Source organism: Schistocerca gregaria, chromosome 7 (genome assembly GCF_023897955.1).
Source record: "Schistocerca gregaria isolate iqSchGreg1 chromosome 7, iqSchGreg1.2, whole genome shotgun sequence".
Taxonomy (NCBI): domain Eukaryota; kingdom Metazoa; phylum Arthropoda; class Insecta; order Orthoptera; family Acrididae; genus Schistocerca; species Schistocerca gregaria.
In genome coordinates this window covers 316905974-316930117 of record NC_064926.1, presented here as the reverse complement: position 1 = coordinate 316930117, position 24144 = coordinate 316905974, and the positions used below count along the sequence as shown (strand labels likewise).

The following is a 24144-nucleotide window of genomic DNA, read 5'->3' as shown; positions in this document are numbered from 1 at the left end:
AGTCAACATTGTCAAAAGCTTTCTCTAAGTATACACATGCTAGAAATGTAGGTTTGCCTTTCCTTACTCTTTCTTCTAAGATAAGTACACTCTCACAAGGTCTCCGTAATAATAATCTGCACTTTGTCAAAGTCGCTTATCTCAATGGATTTTCTCATTTGCAACCCATATCTTCGCTAGGATGGTCCCCTGTACGTGTCTGCTCTGCTTTCATGCTTTTGTTACCGCGTCACATTTCTGCATCTTCACCAGGCGGTATCCAACGTCGCAATGGGCAGTGGTCATAATGTTTTGGCTGATCAGAGTAAGTCACACGTATTTCGGCGAAGAGAGAGAGAGATAACGTACGGATCATAACCTATTAGCTGACAACACTGTACACAGCAGTTCGTAGTCAAGAAAGTTGCAAAAGGAAGAATAATAGACGAAGAAGGACGGTGGCCAGAAGGCAAAGAGTATGAGGAGCAGACTCACCAGCTGGCAGCGGCGGCGGACACTGTTGAGGTCGCCGGAGCACAGGTTGAAGCGATCCTCGATGCCCAGAAGGTAGCCCAGGCCGCGCCACATGTGCGCGAAGCCCTCCAGGTCTCGTTCACTCGCATCTGGCGCACCCAGCCGGTCCGGATGCAACAGCATCAGGCCCACGAAGCCAAACTGCGTCAGCGCCATCTCCGTCTGGAACAAACGCCGGGGCGACTCGGGTCATTCCGAGTGCTATACTGCACATATGCACTTTTCTGTAATAGCTCCTTACTTAGAAAGAGCGGTTAGTAAATCTTTCATGAGCATTAATAAACGCTTAATTGCTAATTCTTTGTCACTGAACCTTGAAAAGACACACTCTATGCAGTTCAGACGTTTTAAGAGGTTTAGAAAATTTGGAGATTTGTGGAAGGTCTTATGGGACCCTAAATTTACACATTACTTCATCTAACTTAAACTAACTTACGCTATGGACAACTCACACACACACACACACACACACACACACACACACACACACACATACACACCCATGTCCGAGGGAGGACTCTCAGACCGCTTGGTTACCATGTGCGGCTTTACGAGGTTTCCTCCCAGCAAGCAGAGTAAGTCGGGTAAGACATAACACCCATTTTGTTTCGTGAACGGTTCCAGATATAGAAACGAAGTTATTGTAAATGATAATACGCAAAGGGGCGCGTATGTTTGTTATGTGATTAAGGAAAAAATGTTCAAATGTGTGTGAAATCTTATGAGATTTAACTACTAGGGTCATCAGTCCCTAAGCTTACACACTACTTAACCTAAATTATCCTAATCACAAACTCTCTCACACACACACACACACACACACACACACACACATCCCCGAGGGAGGACTCGAACCTCCGGCGGGACCAGCCGCGCAGTCCATGACTGCAGCGCCCAGACCGCTCGGCTATTTCCGCGCGGGTGTGTGATTAAGAGTTTTAACTCTTGTAACGATCGACATATCGAAGCTAGTACGATTTTTTTAATATAAAATGGTCTACTTTTCTATACGGCATCCGAAAGTGCATGAAAAGACGAGGGCGGGGATATAATGCTTTTTAATTTTGAAGTTGAAAAACTTCGCGAGAAATATTCCAAAATGGAAAGTAAGTACGCTGGATGCGGCTATTGAGCTGTAAACACGCCCATGTCAGGCTACGTCATAGTATAAAGCCTTTCGGCTGTTTACTGGTCTTTTCGACAGGTCATTGATGCTTCAAAATTCCTTACCTGCAGATGTGTATGCCGTTTACTTCCGATTGCAGGGTGAAAGTGTTTTTGTAGCAATTTGAGTATCAGTTACTGGCAACTCAATCCTATTTCCATGTAATGCCCCAAAATTATTCATTTTGCATCTCAAAAGAAAGTGTGCCTGATTTTTCTAGTCCATGATTGGATGCGAAAATTATTCGGATTTGGCGAAGATCTATTGCCAATATTCCTTGCTCGATATTTTTGTTTCAAGTTAGTAACAGTACCAGATGTTTCTTACCTGTAACAATTCCATCCATAAGTCCATTTCCTTCTGTCTGGAACCGATACAAAAATTCCTGACGCTCATAGACCCTACAATCGTTCAATTCAGCGGTCATCTGACGTGGCACCCATCTTGCGTCACTTTACTGAATCGTGGCACAACATGGATAATATTGCGCGTTGAACCAACACTAGTATTCAAAACTGTGGCTGTTTCGTTTAGTGTAATGCGTCTGTTTTCCTTCATAAGCTGGTCTACTACAGCAATAATTATGTTCGCCACTAACAAGCAGACTGCGCCTATTCGTCCTCGTCGATTTCGTCGAAATTTATGCAATATGCATGGCTTGGGCAGAAATGAGAGCAACGGAAGTGGGCGCTCCTGCTGGTCAAGCGTTTAGAAAGAAAAGTATTTTTGGCGCAGGTCGCGAGAGGCATGAGCAATTTAAGTACACAAATAAAAAAAAGTTTTGCGTCACCTCGATTCCGATAGTTTCGGATTCTGTACAGAAAATTGGAATAGAGATCAACATAAACATCATTTCCACCCTTTTTATTGCTCATGAAAACTACACATTGCATGTTGTAACACCATACAGCGAGACTACCCAGCACCGCGTCCTCTTGCATTGATGCATGCCTGTATTCGTCGTGGCATACTATCCACAAGTTCATCAAGGCACTGTTGGTCCAGATTGTCCCACTCTTCAACGGCGGTTCGGCGTAGATCCCTCAGAGTGGTTGGTGGGTCGTGTCGTCCATAAACAGCCCTTTTCAATCTATCACAGGCATGTTCGATAGTGGGTCATGTCTGGAGAATAAACTGCCGATATGGTTGCACTATCGGTCGGAGGGTGGCATTCACGTATCTTACAGCCGTTACGGCATCTTCCACGACCACCAGCGGCGTACGTCGGCCACACATAACGGCACCACAAAACTTCAGGGAACCTCCACCTTGTAACACGACGCCCCGTGGCTGAACGAAAAGCATTTTTCAACGTGATGGCGTTGTTGTCAGGGTTCCTCCGGGCTATAATCCTTAGGTAGCGGTCATCGACTGCAGTAGTAGCCCTTGGGCGGCCTGAGGGAGATACGTCATCGACAGTTCCTGTCTCTGTGTATCTCCTCCATGTCCGAACAACATCGTTTTGGTTCACCCCGAGATGCCTGGATACTTCTCTTGTTGAGAGGCCTTAGTGGTACAAAGTAACAATGCGGACTGGATCCAACCGCGGTTTTGGCCGTCTAGGCATGGCTAAATTACAGAAAACACGAGCCGTGTACCTGCTTCCTGGTGGAATGACTGGAACTGATCGGCTGTCGGACCCCCTCCGTCTAATAGGCGCTGCACATGCGTGGTTGTTTACGTCTTTGTGCGGGTTTAGTGATATCTCTGAACAGTCAAAGGGACCGTGTCTGTGATACAGTATGCACAGTCAACGTCTATCTTCAGGAGTTCTGGGAACTGGGTTGGTGCTAAACTTTTTCTGATGTGTGTATGTTGGCGTAGTTCCTAGGCAGCGGCTGGCGCAGCGCAAAGAGTACAAGGCGATAAACAGAGTTTAGTGGGGCCGATTCCTTAAGCGGGCATTTTTTTAACATTTTCAATTTTTACGTTACTTATACTGCAAATAAACCGCAAGAATGTTCAGTATCTTGTGTTTGATAATATTTTTATGAAAGGCAAGAAAACGAATGGCAAAGGAAAATTAGAATTAAAGTAAATTTCCAGGACGGGGCAATGAAGCATACAAGAGAACTTACTATATAAAATTAGATTTTATTATAATTTTACAAGTGATTATTTACACGTACTGGATTGACATTCATCGTACCAACAGAGGAACAGCTGCTGAGGGCTGCTCGAAGGTCGAAATGAAATTAACAGAATACGAAACCCTGTAGCTTTAGCTACACATCACGTCTTAGAAAGTTATTTGCAGAGACCTCATGGACGCTGTAAGTACAATCCTTTCTTGGAAATTATTATCAATTCCGTTTTCTTTTGCATTTCCCTTTCACGCCTTTACGAAGATAATAAGTAAATACAATATATTGAGCCTTATTTGGTTTTATTTGCAGTGTAAATAATGTAAGAATTGAAAATAAAAAAATAAAAAAATAGTGTCCTCATAGGGCTTCAACCCTCGGACTGCCGTTTTATACTCTTTCCGCTGTGCCAACCGCTGTCTGGATACAGCACTAACACAAATGGCATGTGCCTCGCTCGACCCCCTCCATATAAGCTATTTGCTCTAAAGGCTTGGCCATCTGGAGCCCTCACTTCTGTCACTTTCATTTCTAGCCTAGACTTGGATATACCCTAATTGAACGAAATTCATGACGAGTAAAGCAGAGTGTGCGTCATACGGGCGCCTTCCACGGAAATTACGCCTCCGTTAAATGTTCTACACAGTTCCTACACTTTCTCCACAAACACACACGAATTATCTTACTGTGTTTTCATCCTGCGGTGCATTTCCACAGGATTTACACCTTCAGTATTAAAATACCGTATCGCAGATCCTTCTCCAACAGCGTAGAAGTTGACGGTGGGGTGGCCATCTTCGTACTGGCAGCTTTCTTTTCTGTGACGCTGTCAACTGTTGCCATTTGTTGTAACACAAAGATAGCTCCTAAGCATAGGCGCCCGCTGGGAGGGTTGGTTCAAATGGCTCTGGGACTTAACTGCTGAGGTCATCAGTCCCCTAGAACTTAGAACTACTTAAACCTAACTAACCTAAGGACATCACACACATCCATGCCTGAGGCAGGATTCGAATGTGCGACCGTAGCGGTCTCTCGGTTCCAGACTAGCACCTAGAACCGCTCGGCCACTCTGGCCGGCCGCAGGGAGGGGTAAGAGGGGGCAATCAGCCCTTCCTAGAATCTGGCTACATACTTTTTTTTGTAATGTTTCCATAAGGTGAGGCTCAACAGCTGTAAAGTATTTTATAAAATGGACTTTAACCATCAGCTGTTTATTTGTCTCATTAGTCAATACCGGTTTCGATTATTAATCATCATACAGGATGTAGGACACAATAGATTAGTTAAAAGCATCCCATATTCCTTTGAAGCTAAACAATATCCAAATTATTCAGCGAAATTGTACAAACACCCGTCATAATTTGGCTTAGAATACTGACAGCCACATCTCAGTCAAATAGAGAAGACTGTCAGTATTCTAAAACAAATTATGTCACGTGTTTGTACAATTTCACTGGATGATTTAGATATTGGTTCAAACAGCTGTGAGCACTATGGGACTTAACATCTGAGGTCATCAGTCCCCTAGAACTCAGAACTACTTAAACCTAACTAACCTTAGGATATCACATACATCTATGCCCGAGGCAGGATTCGAACTTGCGACCGTAGCGGTCGCGCGGTTTCAGACTGAAGCGCCTAGAACTGCTCGGCCACACCGGCCGACGATTTCGATATCGTTTAGCTTCAAAGGAATATGTGGTGCTTTTAACTAACGTGTTGTACCCTGCATCTTGGATGATGATTAATAATCGAAACTGATATTGACTAATGAGACAAATGAACAGCTGATGGGTAAAACGCATTTTATAAAATACTTCTTTTTTCTTTACAGCATTGAAATTTCCTGGTACATTAAAACTGTATGCTGGACTGGGACACGAATTTGGGACTTTAGTCTTCCGCAGGCAAGTGGGCTATCGACTGTGCTATTCAAGCACGACTCACGACCTGCCCTCATACCTTAACTTACGGCAGTACATCTTAACCACCACCACCACAACCACAACCACAGCCGTGTTGTGAGGGCACCTCTCTTGCCTTGCTACTTGGCGTGTGCTGTGCTACAGACTGCGGACGCACTAGCTCACCTGGTTGACGTCGACGCCGGCCCTCAGGCAGGGGCAGCCGCCCCCGCCGCCCCCGCCGCCCCCCAGCGTGCCGGCGGCGGTGAGCGGCGCCCACAGCGGGCCGGCCACGTGGCTGCGGCGCTCGCGCTGCGGCGCCGGCGTCGCCCCTAGGCGTCGCTGCACCGCCTCGTGCATGGCGCGCACAGTCCCCACCTGCCGCCGGGCCTCGCCGCCGCCCCCGCCGCCCCAAACGTCGCCCTCGAACCTGCAAAGCGCGTAGTCCTTCTACATCTACATCCATACTCCGCAAGCCACCTGATGGTGTGTGGCGGAGGGTACCTTCAGTATCTACCGCTTCTCCCTTCTATTCCAGTCTCGTATTGTTCGTGGACAGAAGGATTGTCGGTATGCTTCTGTGTGGGCTCTAATCTCTCTGATTTTATCCTCATAGTGTCTTCGCGAGATATACGAGGATTGTTTTTTAAGTAAGGGCCGTTTTTATTTTTAAGAAAAGATACAAATACTTTTCTAAAAAAACTTTTATTTTCTGATTCTACACACTTTTACCTATTTTTCTACATAGTTGCCTTGTTTATTTTCTGATTCTACACACTTTTACCTATTTTTCTACATAGTTGCCTTGTTTATTTAAGCACTTGTCATACCGTACAACTAAGTTTTTAATTCCCTCTTCAAAGAATTCGGCCGCCTGCTCCGACAGCCAAGAGTTCACGGCCGCTTTCACTTCATCGTCGCCATTGAAGCGCTGCCCGCCAAGATGGTGTTTCAAGTACCGGAAAAGGTGAAAATCGCTAGGAGCAATGTCGGGGCTGTATGGTGCATGGTCCAAAACTTCCCAGCCAAAAGAATCAATCAAATCCCGAGTCTTTTGAGAGGTGCGAGGCCTAGCGTTATCGTGCAGGAGCAAAACTCCTTTTGTCAGCATGCCGCTCCTTTTGTTTTGAATTGCTCTGCGGAGCTTCTTTAGAGCTGCACAGCAGGCATCTGAGTTGATTGTCGTTCCTCGTGGCATAAAGTCCACCAGCAAAACACTGCGCCGGTCCCAGAACACAGCTGCCACAATCTTGCGCTTTGACAGCGTCTGTTTGGCTTTGACCTTGACGGGTGAGGTTGTGTGTCGCCATTCCATCGATTGTCGCTTGCTTTCGGGAGTGATATGGGATACCCATGTTTCATCTCCAGTGACAACCTGACTCAACATGTCATCCACTTCTTCCTCATAACGAATCAAAAAGTCCAATGAAGTGGCAAATCTCTTCCCTTTCTGGTCCTCTGTGAGGAGTTTGGTTACTCACCGAGAACACAGTTTCTTAAAGTTTAGGTTTTCAGACACAATTTTGTACAAAACCGATCTTGAAACGCCTGAGCGTTCTTCGTCTTGGACATTTTGACGGCCAGTTTTAAACTCCCTAACCCATTGACGCACTTTACCTTCACTCATTGTATTCAAGCCATAAACTTCTGTTAACTGACGATGAATTTCTGCAGCTGATAGGCTTCTCGCGGTAAAAAAATCGTATCACTGACCGTATCTCACACGCGGCGGGCGATTCAATTATCGTAAACATTATAAAGCTACAGAGCTGCAACTTGCTTCAGTTTGAACGGGAAGGATGCCGGCAAGTGGCGCGGTGGCTTGTTGCGGCGTCCGCGCGAACTACGGGACTATACGCGCGAACGACCCTTACTTAAAAAACAACCCTCGTACGTAGGAGGGAGCAATGTACTGCTTTACTCCTCAGTGAAGGTATGTTCTCGAAACTTTAACAAAAGCCCGTACCGAGCTACTGAGCGTCTCTCCTTCAGAGTCTTCCACTGGAGTTTATCTATCATCTCCGTAACGCTTTCGCGATTACTAAACGATCCTTTAACGAAGCGCGCTGCTCTCCGTTGGATCTTCTCTATCTCTTCTATCAACCCTATCTGGTACGGATACCACACTGCTGAGCAGTATTCAAGCAGTGGGCGAACAAGCGTACTGTAACCTACTTCCTTTTTTTTCGGATTGCATTTCCTTAGGATTGTTCCAATGAATCTCAGTGTGGCATCTGCTTTACATACGATCAACTTAAAATGATCATTCGATTTTAAATCACTCCTAATGCGTACTCCCAGATAATTAATGGAATTAACTGCTTACAGTTGCTGACTTGCTATTTTCTAGCTAAATGATAAGGGATCTATCATTCTATGTATTCGCAGAACATTACACTTGTCTACATTGAGATTCAATTGCCATTCCCAGCACCATGCGTCAATTCGCTGCAGATCCTCCTGCAATTCAGTACAATTTTCCATTGTTGCAACCTCTCGATACACCACAGCATCATCCGCAAAAAGCCTCAGCGAACTTCCGATGTCATCCACAAGGTCATTTATGTATATTGTGAATAGCAACGGTCTTATGACACTCCCCTGCTGCACACCTGAAATCACTCTTACTTCGGAAGACTTCTCTCCGTTCAGAATGACATGCTCCGTTCAGTTATCTAGGAACTCTTCAATCCAATCACACAATTTGTCTGATAGTCCATATGCTCTTACTTTGTTCATTAAACGACTTTGGGCAACTGTATCGAACGCCTTGCGGAAGTCAAGAAACACGGGATCTACCTGTGAACCCGTGTCTATGGCCCTCTGAGTCTTGTGGACGAATAGCGCGAGTTGGGTTTCACACGACCGTGTTTTTCGAAACCCATGCTGATTCCTACAGAGTAGATTTCTAGTCTCCAGAAAAGTCATTATACTCGAACATATTATGTGTTCCAGAATTCTACAACTGATCGACGTTTGAGATATAGGTCTATAGTTCTGCACATCTGTTCGACGTCCCTTCTTGAAAACGGGGATGACCTGTGCCCTTTTCCAATCCTTTGGAACGCTTCGCTCTTCTAGAGACCTACGGTACACCGCTGCAAGAAGGGGGGCAAGTTCCTTGCCTAATGCGACTAAATACACTGACGGAAAAAAATCACAGCACCAAGGAGGAGTTGTGCGACATAAACAAAAGTTGGTAGGTGTGTTTCTACAGCTGAAGGATGATCACTATTCAAATTTCGCGTCAATCGCATAAGAGTGGTGCTAGTAGTGGCACTATGAGGCTGCAAATCAAGTTTGCTTTAAATACGCGCTGTTACGGTCGTCAGCGTTACTTACCTTTGCGATTGAACTTGGTGAGTTATGTTAGTCAAGAATGTCTTTGTGGCAACAAAGACCGACGATACTGCAGAAAGACTCGGCAGGAACGTAGCCACCTTACATAATTCCTGTCAGGTCACGAGAATGTACTGTCACAAGGAGACCGGGCTCCAGACGGCCACATGGTACTACCGAGGGGGAAGACCGTCGTGTTCAGCGAATGGCCCTGGAGCATCGTGCCGCATCTGCAGCAGCAATTTAAGCAGCAGTTGGTACCACAGTGGCACAACGAACTGTTACAAATCGGCTACCTCAAGGATAGTTTCGAGCTAGACGCTCTGTCGCGTGTATTGCACCGACCCCAAACCACCGCCATTTTGTACTTCAGTGGTGTCAAGGCAGAGCACACTGGAGTGCCCAGTCTAGGTCTGTTGTGTTTGCTGATGAAAGCTGATTCTGCCTTGTGCCAGTGAAGGCCGAGTGTTGGTCAGGAGGAGGCAATTTGAGGGCCTGCAACCAACCTGTCTGCGTGCTGGACACACTGGACTTACACCTGGAGGTATGGTCTAGGATGCGATTTCGTATAACAGCAGGAGCACTGTCGTGGTTATGTGACGCACCTTGACTGCAAGTTTGTATGTCAGTTTGGTGATTCGACCTGTTGAGCTGCCATTCATGAACAGCATTACAGTTAGTGTTTCCCAACAGGATAACGCTCACCCACATACCGCTGTTGTAACCCATCATGGTCTACAGAGTGTCGACATGTTGCCTCGGCCTGGTCAATCATCAGATCTGTATCCAACGAGCACACATGGGACATCATCGGACGAGAGCACCACAGCCAACCACAAGCAAGTGATCGAACAAGTGCAACAGGCATGGAACTTCATCCTGCAATCTGCCATCCAGCAACTGTCAAACACAATGCATGCACGTCTGCATGCTTGTATTCAACATTCTGGCTCATACACCGGTTATCAACGTACCTGCATATGATATTTTCTATGGCTAATCTCACTCTTACAGTAACCTGTGATCTCGCAAAGTCAATCACTTAAATATGTAACCTAGACAAATGTATTCTCTAAAGTGCCTTACTGTACATTAATTACTCTTTAACGCTGCGATTTTTTGCGTCACTGTAGTTGTAATGTCAAAAATGTAATGGGAGTAGTAGTTAGCAATAGTAGTAGACTACTGTTTGTGAAAATTGGAACACCAAGGAGCCATGTGATTAAAATGAAATTTATTTCACAGAACAGGTCTACGACAATAGACAAATGATAGAAGTACAGTAGTTACAACTATTCGCAAGCGTCCATTTTGGGCTGTAGTTATCTTACGGCAGCGAAACTAGTTATATTCTAATGCGTTAATGCGAAAACAATATACGGTGAGAAAAATTAGTTCAAATTTTTGCCACCAGGTGTAAATTTAGCGCTTTGAATGTCCGGAATACGTATAGAAATGTTCAAAAAATGGCTCCAAGCACTATGGGACTTAACATCTGAGGTCATCAGTCCCCTGGACTTAGAACTACGTAAACCTAACGAACCTAAGGACATCACACACATCTACGCCAAAGTCAGGATTTGAACCCACTACCGTAGCAGCAGCGCGGTTCCGGACTGAAGCTCGTAGAACCGCTCGGTCACAGCGGCCGGCTATAGAAATATATCCATATGCAATGGATTAGGAACGGGACGTGGGCAGAAAAGGCCAAACAAGTGAGAAAGGCATAATGTTGATTTTATTGTTAGCCGCCGCTTACACAGTTTGTTCAATATTAGCACCGGAGACGTCGACGAGATGCTGCATACGTAAAACAAGGTGATTAACAGTTGCTCGCAACAGTTCTGCACCTGGTGGGACATCAGCAACGAATTACTGGCCTTCAGATCAAGCAGAGATCAAGAAGATAGCCCCCAGAACCAAAATTCACCTGGGCTCAGGTCAGGTGATCTTTCAGACCATGAATTGTAAAACAAATGGAGGTAACCTGTTTGTGGAAGGTTGTTTTAAGCAGATTTTTTACAGGGCGACCGACATGAGGCGTTGCGTCATCGTGCATGAAAACTGGGGTTGCTTCACATTTCCGCTTTTCCATATCAGGAATCACGTGCTGTGCAAGGATGTCTCGATAACTGGCAGAGCATACGGCACATGTGATAGGCCATCTGGTTGTATTTACTTCAAAGAAGAACGAAAAGAGAATGAGAATAAACACCAGCCGCTGTGGCCGAACCACGCTTCAGTCCGGAACCACGCTGCTGTTACGGTCGCCGGTTCGAATCTTGCCTCAGGCATGGATGTGTGTGATGTCCTTAGGTTAGTTAGGTTTAAGTAGTTCTAAGTTCTAGGGGACTGATGACCTCAGATGTCAACTCCCATAGTGCTTAGAGCCATTTGAACCATTTTTTTTTATTTGATGAGTGAGTATATAAATAGCATTTGCAGTCGAGCAAACATTCTGGAATTCAAACTGTGACGTGCCGAGTAAACTGTTTTTACTTAAGTGTGAGTTTACTCTCGAGTACATTAGTTTTTCGAAGACGTCATTTAAAATATTCGACGAGAATTCTTTTAGTCTGTCTTGTCAACTTTCTTATGAAGACGGTTAACAACTGCACATTTTAAGTCATCTACAATAATTTCCAGTGTCGTTGATGCGTTACTTACAACTAAGGACATTATTGTTAAGTTACGCAACTTTTCAGAATTCTGTTTAAAACCCCATCAACACCACATGCGCTATTGGTTTTTAGAAATTTTATAATATATTAATTGTTTTTGAGAATAAACGTGTTTGTGAATCTACATCATACAGTCTGATAATGTGTGTGCAATGGTTCTTCGTGCGCAACTCGTAGTTTAATAATACCACAAAGTAGCCTTTTTGTGTTTCACTGCGTCCTGTAGTTTAAAATGTGCCTCGTCCCTCCATAAAATATTGCCCAAGCACATTCATCAACATCGATCCGTGCCAGAAACCGTAGGACAATTTAAAATGTTGTTTCGGTTCGTGGGGTTTCAGTTGCTGCACCATCTTGATTTTGTCGGGGTACCAGTGTAAAACATACCGCAAAAGCTTCCATACTGTTGACCGTGGGACGCACAATTCTCGTGCTACTCTTCGAGCACTAGCACTACACAGGGCACGTGCTACACGGTCAATCACTGCAACTTCCACCGTAGTACAATGCCTTCCTCTTCCAGGTTCTACACCAAGCTCATCTGTGTTTCGAATTTCATTATCATCTTCATTAAATAATTTAATGACATCGGGCCTCTCCTCCACCCTCCAGTCGGCGATACTTTGTCATTGCAGAACTGTAATTGCTGCCACTCACACAAAAAAGTTTCACTTGCAGCGCACGGTCTTTCTTCTCGATAGCTATACTACTAGTACTGCAAGGTTCGCAGGAGGGCTTCTGTAAGGTTTAGAAGGTAGGAGACGAGGTACTGGCAGAAGTAAAGTTGTGAGGATGGCGCGTGAGTCGTGCTTGGGTGACTCATTTGGTAGAGCACTTGCCCGCGAAAGGCAAAGGTCCAGAGTTCGAGTCTCGGTCCGCCACAGAGTTTTAATCTGCCAGGAAGTTTCATATCAGCGCACACTCCGCTGCAGAGTGAAAATCTCATTCTGGAAACATCCCCCAGGCTGTGGCGAAGCCATGTCTCCGCAATATCCTTTCTTTCAGAAGTGCTAGTTCTACAAGGTTCGCAGGAGAGCTTCTGTAAAGTTTGGAAGGTAAGAGACGAGGTACTGGCAGAAGTAAAGCTGTGAGGACGGGGCGTGAGTCTGCTTGGGTAGCTGGGTTGGCAGAGCACTTGCCTGCAAAAGGTAAAGGTCCCGAGTTCGAGTCTCGGTCCTGCACACAGTTTTAATCTGCCAGGAAGGTTCATATCAGCGCACACTCCGCTGCAGAGTGAAAATCTCATTCTGGAGCCGTTCTGCTCACTCGTGTTACGGCTTGCCAAATGACAGTGTGGATATCATACCGTGACACAAAGTGTGCAGCATCAGATTTCCACCTAGTCGCCAAAATTGTAACTAATTTTCGTAAACCGGTCCAGTATTAACGCATTAGAATATCTACCAATTCTCTCTTTTTTTTTTTTTTTTTTTTTTTTTTTTTTTTTTTTTTTTTTTTTTTGCTGTACAATAGTACAACCCACACTGGATCTCCGCGAGTAGCTGCACTTTTAGTTATAACCAGCCGCTACATGCACTTTGAGCATAAGAAAACAGTACAGTGTCAATCATCAGCCTGCTGCAATCACACTTTCTAGACGTCGTGGCAAAGAATCTAAAAATGCCTGGATGTGTTGCCGGGCAACACACTGCCACGCGGGTTATAGTCACGTCTACAAAGCACCGACAGTAGTTGCAGGTGGACCAGAACGACCGTATCTCAGACATGTTCTTTTCTTTGAGCAAGTTATCAGCGAAAGTGCAAACCAGGGAACTAGTGGTATGGGTCATTCTGTGAAGAAGGCTTGCACATTTCTCGCCACATGTATTAGGGCATTGTCCTGCTGAAATACGGCATGTGGAGATGCCTGCACGAGGGGCAGTGCGTTGAGCTCTGAAACTTCCCTGATGTAGCGGTAGTTGCTCAGATTGCTCTTTGTACGCAGGAGGCGGGCGTCTCGGACCACCACGTTTGGCGTTTGTCATCTATGCTACTCAACAATGCAGTCTGCCCAATTGCGTTTACCAATGCAGCTTCTAAAACGTAATCGACCATCAGCGTAGGACAGATTGAAGCGGGGCTCGCCCATGAATACTACATTTCTCCACTCAGCATCCCAGTAACGGCGTTCACGTGTTCCAGGTCGTCTGTGGGATTGATGAACTCCGTTCTATAGTAGCCGACGCAATGGCATGTGCGCCACTGGTGCAGCCGTCAACAGACCGCGTTGAACCATCCATGAACACATTTCCACGCCTGTTACAGTGCTCCAACGTCGAGGCAACACTGTGTAGCGTCTCTTTTTTAGCGTAAATAAACTTGAGCCCCAAAATTAAAATAATTTATGTAAACCTACGTAAAAAACGCTGTATTTTGTATTAATTCCGCGGATTTTCTTTAAATAGTATTATAATGTAAAATTGTAATTAATTCTTAAATTTGAGAGTATACAGATGATAAAATTAGCGAAAGAGAGCAATTGTATTTTTTAATTGGCGAATAATGCATCAGACGCAGCACAAGCGGTGTCAACAATCAAATTTTATGCGATCAGTCGCGCCGAAAGGAGTGCAGCGTAGTCTCTCGAACATTTTCCTACTCAAGAGGCTTCCAGAACAGGAAGAGACTGAGGAAAAATGACAGTAAAGTAGCCTTCAGTTGTCTACTTGTATATAAACATGAGCGGCGTCTCTCTCTCTCTCTCTCTCTCTCTCTCTCTCTCTCTCTCTCCACCCTGAGGCCCGCTCTCTATTCATGTCTTCGCTCTAGTCAATGGATCTCTTTGAATGACCATTCTATCGAATGATTTTGTAACAGGCAGTTGTAATTGGAAGACATTTTCAAGGTGTGTAAAGTAGTTATCTATTTAAACAGAAATGGCTCTGAGTACTATGTGACTTAATATCTAAGGTCGTCAATCCCCTAGACTTAGAACTACGTAAACCTAACTAACGTAAGGACATCACACACACCCATGCCGAACCTGCGACCGTAGCTGCAGCCTGGTTCCGGACTGAAGCGCCTAGAACCGCAGCGGCCGGCTATCTATGTAAAAGTTTCGTCAATAAATGAATAATTGTTACTGTTTATCAACGTTTGATTTCAAAAGCATTAACCTTGCCTGCCAACGTTTCCATGTTTCAGCTAGGATAATTACAATACTGCCGATATATCGTTTACTGGTCGCTGCCAAACATCACTGATGTTCGAATTTGTAGTAGCCACTCGTGAGACCCTGAGGTCTGTTAAGTCGATCTGTAAATGCAGTTTCCGGGGAGCGCTTCTGTGCATAACGCGTAATATTAAAGAACAAACGATGTGCGCGGTCAGTCCAATCCACGGTATTAAAGCATGTTAGGCTATACTTTGAATTATTAATTTTGTCTCTCTTAGTGATATATTTATCTGGGCCACGTGATAATTTAAATTTTATCATTTTCTTTTCTTTTTATTACTTGACTACGTCTTTTAATTAACGGCACTCCAGTTAAATTCCTCTTATCAGAATTTATTTTTCAATTACCACTAAAGAGCGCCACACAAATAGGGAAAACTTTTTTGTTAAAATAATAAGTCAACTGGACGAATCTGTTCTGTTGGTTAGGACCATGCATGGTTCCACACAAGCATCAATGTTGTAGCAGTGTGCCCTTTACAAGCCGTGTTTCAACGAACGACAAACCGTTTCCTGGAAATCAACCATTCTGTCCTGTTCGAACTGATTGACATGCTGATACTGCCTCTTTGATGAGGACGACACATAATTGCGATTGTTTGCACGTTTCCACTTCCTTTGAGGTTCCGCGCCAACTGAGTCTGCCGCAGTACTGACATGTATCGTAATCACTTATTATGTTTTCCACTATTCTGTACAGCCTCCGTTTTGATGTTATTAAAATCAGGTCTTCCGGGTATTGCAATTTCGCAGACAGATAAATTTTTTTCATCCACGAATTTCTTCTACAAGGATACTGGATAGATTTCCATGATGGATATTAATTAATTAATTAATTAAAACTATATAATTCTGCACCAGTCTCAAAGAGTTCACTCCTTACACTCACACTCACTGCGTCTCGAAAGTTAAACGTCATCTTCAGGTAGAACGCACCTTTTACCATTGCTGTTCTTAGTGGAAAGCATTCTGTGAGGACCCTATGCTCTCACACGTCATATGATTTACAATTTTTAGATATTTTTAAACTCATTCTTTATTTGATTGCGTATTGAGTATCGATAGTCAGGTAGCAAGGTCTGGTTAAGCTGTATCCAGCAGTAAAAAGTAATCTTTCCTCCACGATAATGTTTTTAGAATTGTTGCTGTTGTCACGATGCCCACTTACTTTGTATAATATTTGAATCAGCAGCAGTTGTTCGGCAGTGTTCATGAGATGCAAACGCTTTTAGGTGTGTCTGTGTGTGTGTGTGTTTGTGTGTGTGTGTTTTGACATAACAAGGATAAAATAAGACCCATCTCAAGATTATGTAGAGATTAATTCTTTGAATCCGTATACTTGTCGTTGTCTGTGAAGAAATTCAGTATGTGTTGTGGCATATGGGAGTTTTCTAAATCGAAGTGTAGCTTGAACTGATTGCTGGAGAAATAGCTATTCCACTAATACAAAATACATTGTGTGACCTGTGTCCGCGGCTCGTGGTCTTGCGGTAGCGTTCTCGCTTCATCCACTCGGGGTCCCGGGTTCGATTCCCGAACGGTCAGGGATTTTCTGTGCCTTGAGATAACTGGGTGTTGTGTGTCTTTCATCATCATTTCATCCTCATTCATCCGTAAATCGCCGTAGTGGCGTTTAAGAACTTGTGGAGCGGCGGCCGAACCGCCCCGCGACGGGTCTCCCGTCCACCAATGCCATACGCTCATTTATTTTTACTGTGATCTGTCATTACATTAGTTGTTCTCTATTAAAACCTTTATGTCACATATGTTAATGTGCTACTGAAGGAACAATATGATTGGCTGACTTGAGAAATGGATGTGGAGAGGAATAATGTAGCGCTGTAGCTAATACCGTTGTGGCACTGTTACAATTGGATACAGTAAGGTAGAAGAAACTGCTACAGCTTGCCATTAAGAACAATTATAAAAAATGATGTTTCCTGTCTGGTGATGATGATTAATCATCAAACACATAGTGGATGGAGTGAAAACTTGGAAACTGATACAGATCTTGGACAAGTTATGGTATTAAAGAAAAAAATTAATTGATATTCAGCCTGTAGGCAGCATAATTAATCGTGAAAACCGTTGTGTTGAAACAGGTAGTTCACCAGCATAGCATGTAAGTTTCGTAGGTTGCCGAAGCGCCAGTCTGTAGGCGATGTCTCTTCCAGAACCGCACAGCAATGTCTCTGGTGAACAACAACAACAGGTTGTTTGCATCAGCAGCTCCGACAGTCACCACCACAAAAGGTGGCAGTGTAATGTCACCACTAAGAGCTGCAGCGAACACGGCTCTACTTGTTTCCGCTGTGCCACGTGCCAGCAAGCAGCCTGCACCATATCCATCTGGCCACCACAGGGCTGCGGCAAGCCAATTAGAGCCACCGCTTCAATCACGACACGCCTTTGCCACGACAACGAGTAGCCTTCAGTCACTAATAAGCCTTTGCCTCTACTACTTGGGCTCTATGGATTCAGATGCAAACGCTTGGTACAAGTCAGTTGACTGAACTTATGTTTGTGATTAACGGACAGCCATTCCCTTGTGGTCCGTCTGTATTCGAATTTGTTCTAATTTCGCTCATCGGTGATTTTGGGCTGAACCGGATGTATAGCTTCTAATTTTGTTAGTTTGCTATAAACTCGATGGACGATTCATACACTTTCAGGAGGTCTTTATGATCTTTATTGAGACAGTTGATGACATCAGTGGATTTTGAGTGGAGTCAGACTTTTATGTTTGCTAAAATAAAGTTGATCTCATGTATACCTAGGAATACTGTTTTGCTCCCTAGCGAGGTGGCGCAGTGGTTAGCACACTGGACTCGCATACGCGAAGACGACGGTTCAAACCCGGGGTCCAGCCATCCTGTTTAGGTTTTCCCGGGATTTCCCAAAATCACTGCCGGTCGCTGTGGCCGAGCGGTCCTAGGCGCTTCAATCCGGAATCGCGCTGCTGCTACGGTCGCAGGTTCTAATCCTGCCTCGGGCATGGATGTGTGTGATGTCCTTAGGTTAGTTAGGTTTAAGTAGTTCTAAGTCTCGGGGGCTGATGACCCCAGATGTTAAGTCCCGTAATGCTTAGAGCCACTTGAACCATTTGAACCTAAATCGCTTCCGGCAAATGCCAGGATGGTTCCTTTGAAAGGGCACGGCCCACTTCTCTCCCCGTCCTTCCCTAATCCGATGGGACCGATGACCTCGGTGATTGGTTCCCTCCCTCAAACTAACCAACCAACCAACCAATCAACTGTTTTGCTTGCGCAGCCCACGTAAGGTCACTACGGTCATTGGCAGCAAGGTGTGCAGTACAACAGTTGTAAATATTGTGACATTGTTCACTAGAGAATGTAATTTAAGGACAGTTTTCGACACGTTTTCGTATCGTGCAACTTATGTTCTAATATTGTATCCTCCTTTCAGTATGGCCCTATTCAACACAGACTTGACCACTCAAGTTCTCTTGTTATTGCAAAAAATACAGCAATCGGAAGAATTACTATTGGAGAAGATGGCAGGTATTGTGACGCCACCAGAAGCATACAACCGACATTCACGGATCGACTCCATAGTGAATGGGTTCCGGTCAACAGTGCCTTCGTTTCCTGCTTTTAATAGGAAGGTGGAACAGCATTTCAGAGCACATGGAATCTAATGCGATACCCAGCAATGGGCCTATTTAGTAGCCTATTCCGATGCCAAATGTTATAGATCCGTTCAACAGTTGGATACAGAGGTCGAACCCCATGATATATCACATGATTAACTTAAAACGAAATTAATGAAGTGTTTTGATTCCCAGATATATGTGGGTGCTTCCCGACAGAATTCTTTAGTTATTACAAAAAATATGGCCAAGCATGCCGAGAATGGATAGTGGAGTTATAGGATGTTCCTCGGGACTGTCGGTCCAGTGTAAATGTAATCAATTTTATGTCAACTTCTTGATATGGAAATGACCCTTGTACATTCATCAAACGAGGGGCTTTGATTTGGTGAAACACAAGACTCCTTATTGTCACCTAGCCTTCCGCTCATTCGAGCGTTTGAACAGGCAATGCGACCCACAGCGGCCCAACGTGACTCTTGAGAAAACTAGATAATTTCTTTTTTTTATTTCATCCGTCTCAATTGCATTGATATAAAGTTCAGCTGTAGTGGTTACTGGTTTCGGGCCGACACATTCATTTTCAAACCATACACCCTGCTATTGACCGTATTATTTACACAATATGGTGTCAAAAAGCACAGCAAAGTATACAGTGGGCACCAAGTATCCTCATTGAATTTCGCCTGTGCGCTCGTTGCTGCTGACAACTAGTTTGGTTGTGTCAGACAGTCAGTCAGGTTAGTGGTTTGAAAATGTGTGTGTCAGCCCGAAACCAGTAACCATTGCAGCTGTATATTATATCAATGCGACCGAGACGGACGAAATAAAAAAAAAATCCAGTTTCCTCAGTATTGAACAGTTGCGGATCTACCATCCCTTAGTAGCCTCGAATAAGTTACAGGACTAATTTCAGACGTCTTTAACTTGTCAGTTGTGCAGGCAAAGGACCTGTCCTCGACGTTCAGCAAACACAGATTCTCAGGATGTAACTACTCAACTCCCAGAGATTTGATAAGTCTTAGAACGAAAGACACCAAAAACGAATTCATGCAATCCAGATATTGATGGCCCCACTTATGTAAGTACTGATATATCTGATTGTCTAGGCATGAAGTGCATAGGAGCCTGAAGGTGGCACTAATAAGATGCCGAAATTGGTTGTCTAAATAAAACAACTTCTCACGTAGTACGACTATTTAGCGATTTTCCTTGGTAAATATTTGACCAGCTGCTGTCCTGTATACACAGAGACTATAATTCGGTGCTCGCGTTCTTCAGTCTCATCAACAGTAGTATTTCACTTTCAAGATGAGTTCACAGAGGAAAATTCAGAAGACTGATATCAGGTTATCTTGGAGAGGGCCCTGCTCGACTTACCATTTTAGACCAGATTGATGTGTTTCATGTCTCACTTTAAGGAATCTACCACTTTTGCCAGCCATGGGCCACGAGTGCAATTTGAGCACATTTAGATGGAACTTCATCGAAAAGTTTACATTTCGAATATATTAGTACTGACTAGGACAATGCTTCATTCTGCAGTCAGTGGCAGCTCGTAACCACACATTCACAGTTATCTCTCAAGTGGCTCATTTTCAGATCCATATTTACTGGAAAGGTACTGCTTCAGTTATCAGATACTTTCTGCAACTGGAGTTGGTTGGTGGAGGAAACTATATATTTGTAAAAGGGCCCTGTGTCTGACACAATAATGACAATTACTTCCATTATTCAGATAAAGTTGTTCATAACACAACTGACAACCAATGACAACATTATTGTAGTAAAACGCTGGTGCATCAGACCCTGGGCTTTCGCTCTTCCGAGCACCTGCCGCTAAAAATGCTTCTTTGGAGCACGCTTGTTCCCTTCCCTGTGTATTCTACCATTTAACACACAAAAAAGTCATCTCTCTCTCTCTCATACTCCGTTTCTCCCTGGACCAATGAGGTGGTTCCTCGTCAGCACGGTTGAGGTGCTGTGTCAACCTGTAGTTTATTTATGTTAGCCAGTCCCCGTGATTCTTATGGTGTATAAACATTTGGTTTTCGTGAAGTCAAACTTCCCGCGGCACCTCACGCTTACGAATGCCATAAACTATGGGTCCCATTCTATTTTCGAGATGTTTATTTGTGGTGTCCAATGTTTTCTGAAGAAAAAATCAACTTTCACTGGTGGCCTGCGAGCCTCTCTCCCAGCATGTTCTCCCGTGAAACGACTCCAAGGATGGGCAGCCTACTTTACTCCTCTGGCAGCCTGGGTGCTTCTGAACTGTCCCAAATCTACTTTAAATGTCCTCTAATTTTACAAGCCATGCAAATAAGAATAAAAGAGTAAATGAAAAGTAATGTTACATTAGTCAGTTAACGACTATCACTCCTATTGTTATGTATCACATGCCTTGATGTCAATTAAATATTCCGATCTAATGAGTCCTTCATTACTATATTACATACGTTACGGGAGTGTTTCGAAAAAAAGTGGTTGGATAAAGTTTCATCCATTTCACTATTAACGGAAATATAGCTTGTATACAGGCATTTATATATTTGCAGGTCTAGTTTGATAAGGAGCGGATAGGCTCTGGCCTTATTGTAGGAACTAATCCAGCATTTGCCCGAAGTAATTTAAGGAAACCATGGCAAACCTAGGCCAGAGTAACTAGATGCAGTTTAGAGTCGCCATCCTGCCCAAAACGAAGCATGCCTGTTTCATCTACATCTGTACTCCGTAACCGCATTAAGATGTATGGCGGAGGGTTTGCTGTTTAAAATAGCGCAAACCATTTCGGTTCATTCTTAGTGTGCGATTCTGTCTTTCTTATCCATTCTTGCAAAGAGGTTATTTCATATGCAAAAACTTAGTACTACGTTGTCCATTCACTTCTCAACACCAGAGCCGACCAGTGTGGCCGTGCGGTTCTAGGCACTACAGTCTGGAACCGAGCGACCGCTACCGTCGCAAGTTCGAATCCTGCCTCGGGCATGGATGTGTGTGATGTCCTTAGGTTAGTTAGGTTTAATTAGTTCTAAGTTCTTGGCGACTGATGACCTCAGAAGTTAAGTCGCATAGTGCTCAGAGCCATTTCAACACCAGTTACTGTTCACACTATATACACTTCATTTCATAATGAAAAAAATCGGAGTCTCCTTGTTCATTGTTTGCTTAACATCAATCATTGCAATTGTTACACACGCGCTCTCGGCTAGAAAAGGGAGCATGACGAGGCTCATATGCTGTTCTGGTTTTGTACACCAGAACTTTCCATTTGGTTGCTAAAAAATGAAGTCAGCATCCCTCCATGAGTTAGGTGTTAAGCTGAGAGGGAGGAGAAGCTGTTAATGTTACCATTTCAGAGTGTTACTGTAAGGTCTTCGAGAAAATAAAAACAACAGTAAAGCGCGGAAGTGTGTCGCGAAATGAGAGAGGTGTTTTATTATTAATTATGCGTGTTAGATTTTTTTACCAAACCTGTAGTCTGTGTTACCTAAGAACTTTTTCCCTGTAGAGACAGAATTCTTTTACAGGTATTATTTAACATCCTTTTTTAAATATCTTTGTTTAGTAACATCATTACCATTTTAGGCAATTTATTATACAATCCTGTTCCTTGGTAGAACATACTGTTTTGAATTTCGAATGAAACAACAAGTTTACTATTACAAGTAACTGTTTTTTTATTTACACAACGCGTTTAAAGCTTTAAACCTCCATCATCAGGTGGAATTTTTGTGTACTAATATAACGTGTGTGTTGTTTCACGATTTTGGAGTAACCTGTGGCCCTGTCTAGTGGAGAAAGAAAACGCCCTTTCTGTAGATGGCTCTGTGGAGGTCTTTGACTGAAAACTGAACATGACGGCATACGTGAAAATGAAGCAAAAAAATAGAATACCTAAAGTGGTCACTGTTTCCTTTCTCTGTCGTAATATGTCACTTACAAAATGTCACAATTTGTTAACAGAGATCGTGTCTAGAGGCTGCTTGGTGCAAAGAACATATAGCAAAACATAACCACTACTTCAAATTACAAAGAAGATATAGCAAAACAAAACCATTATTTCGGAGTAAGTCCTAAACTATTGTGGAGAACTTTTGATGAATAGACGAACAGATTTGATCTAGTAAATACATCACGTGGCAGACATAATTATTACACAAAATGTTTTCAACATATTACCTAATTACACAAATGAGTACACAGTTTCAACTATATATTTAACAGAAAAATGACTTGCGCATGACCGTGAACGGTTGGTCTTTCTGAAGACATTGCTGAGTATGGGCTACCATCTTCCTCAATCAGCTTCTTCTCTTTTGTGTACTAAAGACGTTCGTCTATATAAAGTGATAGTTAACTTCATCAAGAGTACTGGTCACAATCTGTAGGTTTTAATGGTGTACATAAATTATAAATATGTCTTGCTGATGAAGATATTTCAGAATTGGTGTGAATTGTAAGTCAAGGCACTTTTAATTATTTTCCAATTCAATTCAATTCTATTTTTAAAACAATATGTACAAACCTGTAACAGTTAAGCTTTTTATTCTTGTAAATATGTACTTCTGGATTTGTTTATTCAATTATGTGTACATTGTCACTATGTGTTGCCGATGGCTAAATTGAGTACATACTCAAAGGCCAAATATAAAAATAAAAAGTAAAAAAATAAAAAATAAAAACTTGAAATATTTACTCTAACGTATCAGCTGTATGTTCTTTGCACCTAGCAATTTCTAGAGACAATATTAGTTTACAAAATGTGACATTTTATAAGTGATGATTACGACGGAGAAAGGAAACGGTGACCACTGGAGATATTCTATTTCAATTGTTTCATTTTCACATTTACATTTACGTTCAGGTTGTAGCCATAGACCTCCATAGAGCCAAGTTCTGAAATAAGGTTTTCTTTCTCTGCTGTACAGTTCCACAGGTTACCTCAAAGTCTTACTTGACACAACACGTATGTCATATCAATACACATAAATTCCACGTGATGATGGAGGTCCTAATAATTGAAACGGGTCATGGAAATATATAAACAGTGACTGGAAACAGTAAATTTGTTGTTCCATTCATTATCAAAAACTGTCACGTTAAAGCTAACCTAAAATGTTCTCATTTAAATGTTTTGAATTTTATGTTTCATCTTTATTCATAAATGTTACTTCAATGTAGATCTTGTTCCTTGGGCACGAGGGAGCTGTTTGTACATCTTCGTTAACAGTCAAAGTTATTTTTACGTGCGCAACTGATAGTAAATGTATTTACATGGTGCAGTTGAAAGTTGCATGCTTTGATCTGATCTTTACAATGAGGCCCAGTTACTATTTTTGGTTGTTATACTCATGTGTACGTTTCTGCTGTTTGAAAATTGTATTCATACTTTCTGATTTTGTTCCCCAGAAAAAGATTCCACAGCTAAGAATCGAGCGTACGTGTGAATGGTATGTAATTAAAGGAACTGGCTGTTACACACCAATGACAGAGCTATTTAGGGCGTAACATGCTGATGCTATTCTGTTTGCAAGTGTCTTTGTGTGTTCACAACACTTCAATTGTGAATCAGCGTTTAATTTCTAGAAAATTCGTGTCAGTCAGGCAGTCTACAGAGGCATCTAATTTTTCCTGACCAAAAGAACGGAACGTGAGTTATAGCTCACTAAT

The 24144-nt window shown here is 43.2% G+C and overlaps 1 protein-coding gene across 1 annotated transcript in view; it reads right to left on the bottom strand.

Annotated features, from left to right (window-relative positions):
• The window catches only part of LOC126281571 (uncharacterized), a 248313-nt gene that overhangs the window by 24792 nt on the left and 199377 nt on the right, over positions 1-24144 (bottom strand). Inside the window, exons 4-5 of the mRNA XM_049980644.1 lie at positions 5853-6096; positions 475-675 (exon numbers count right to left, since the gene is read on the bottom strand). Of these exons, the coding sequence (XP_049836601.1) occupies positions 475-675; positions 5853-6096 (445 nt within the window). The remainder of the gene's footprint in view (positions 1-474; positions 676-5852; positions 6097-24144) is intronic.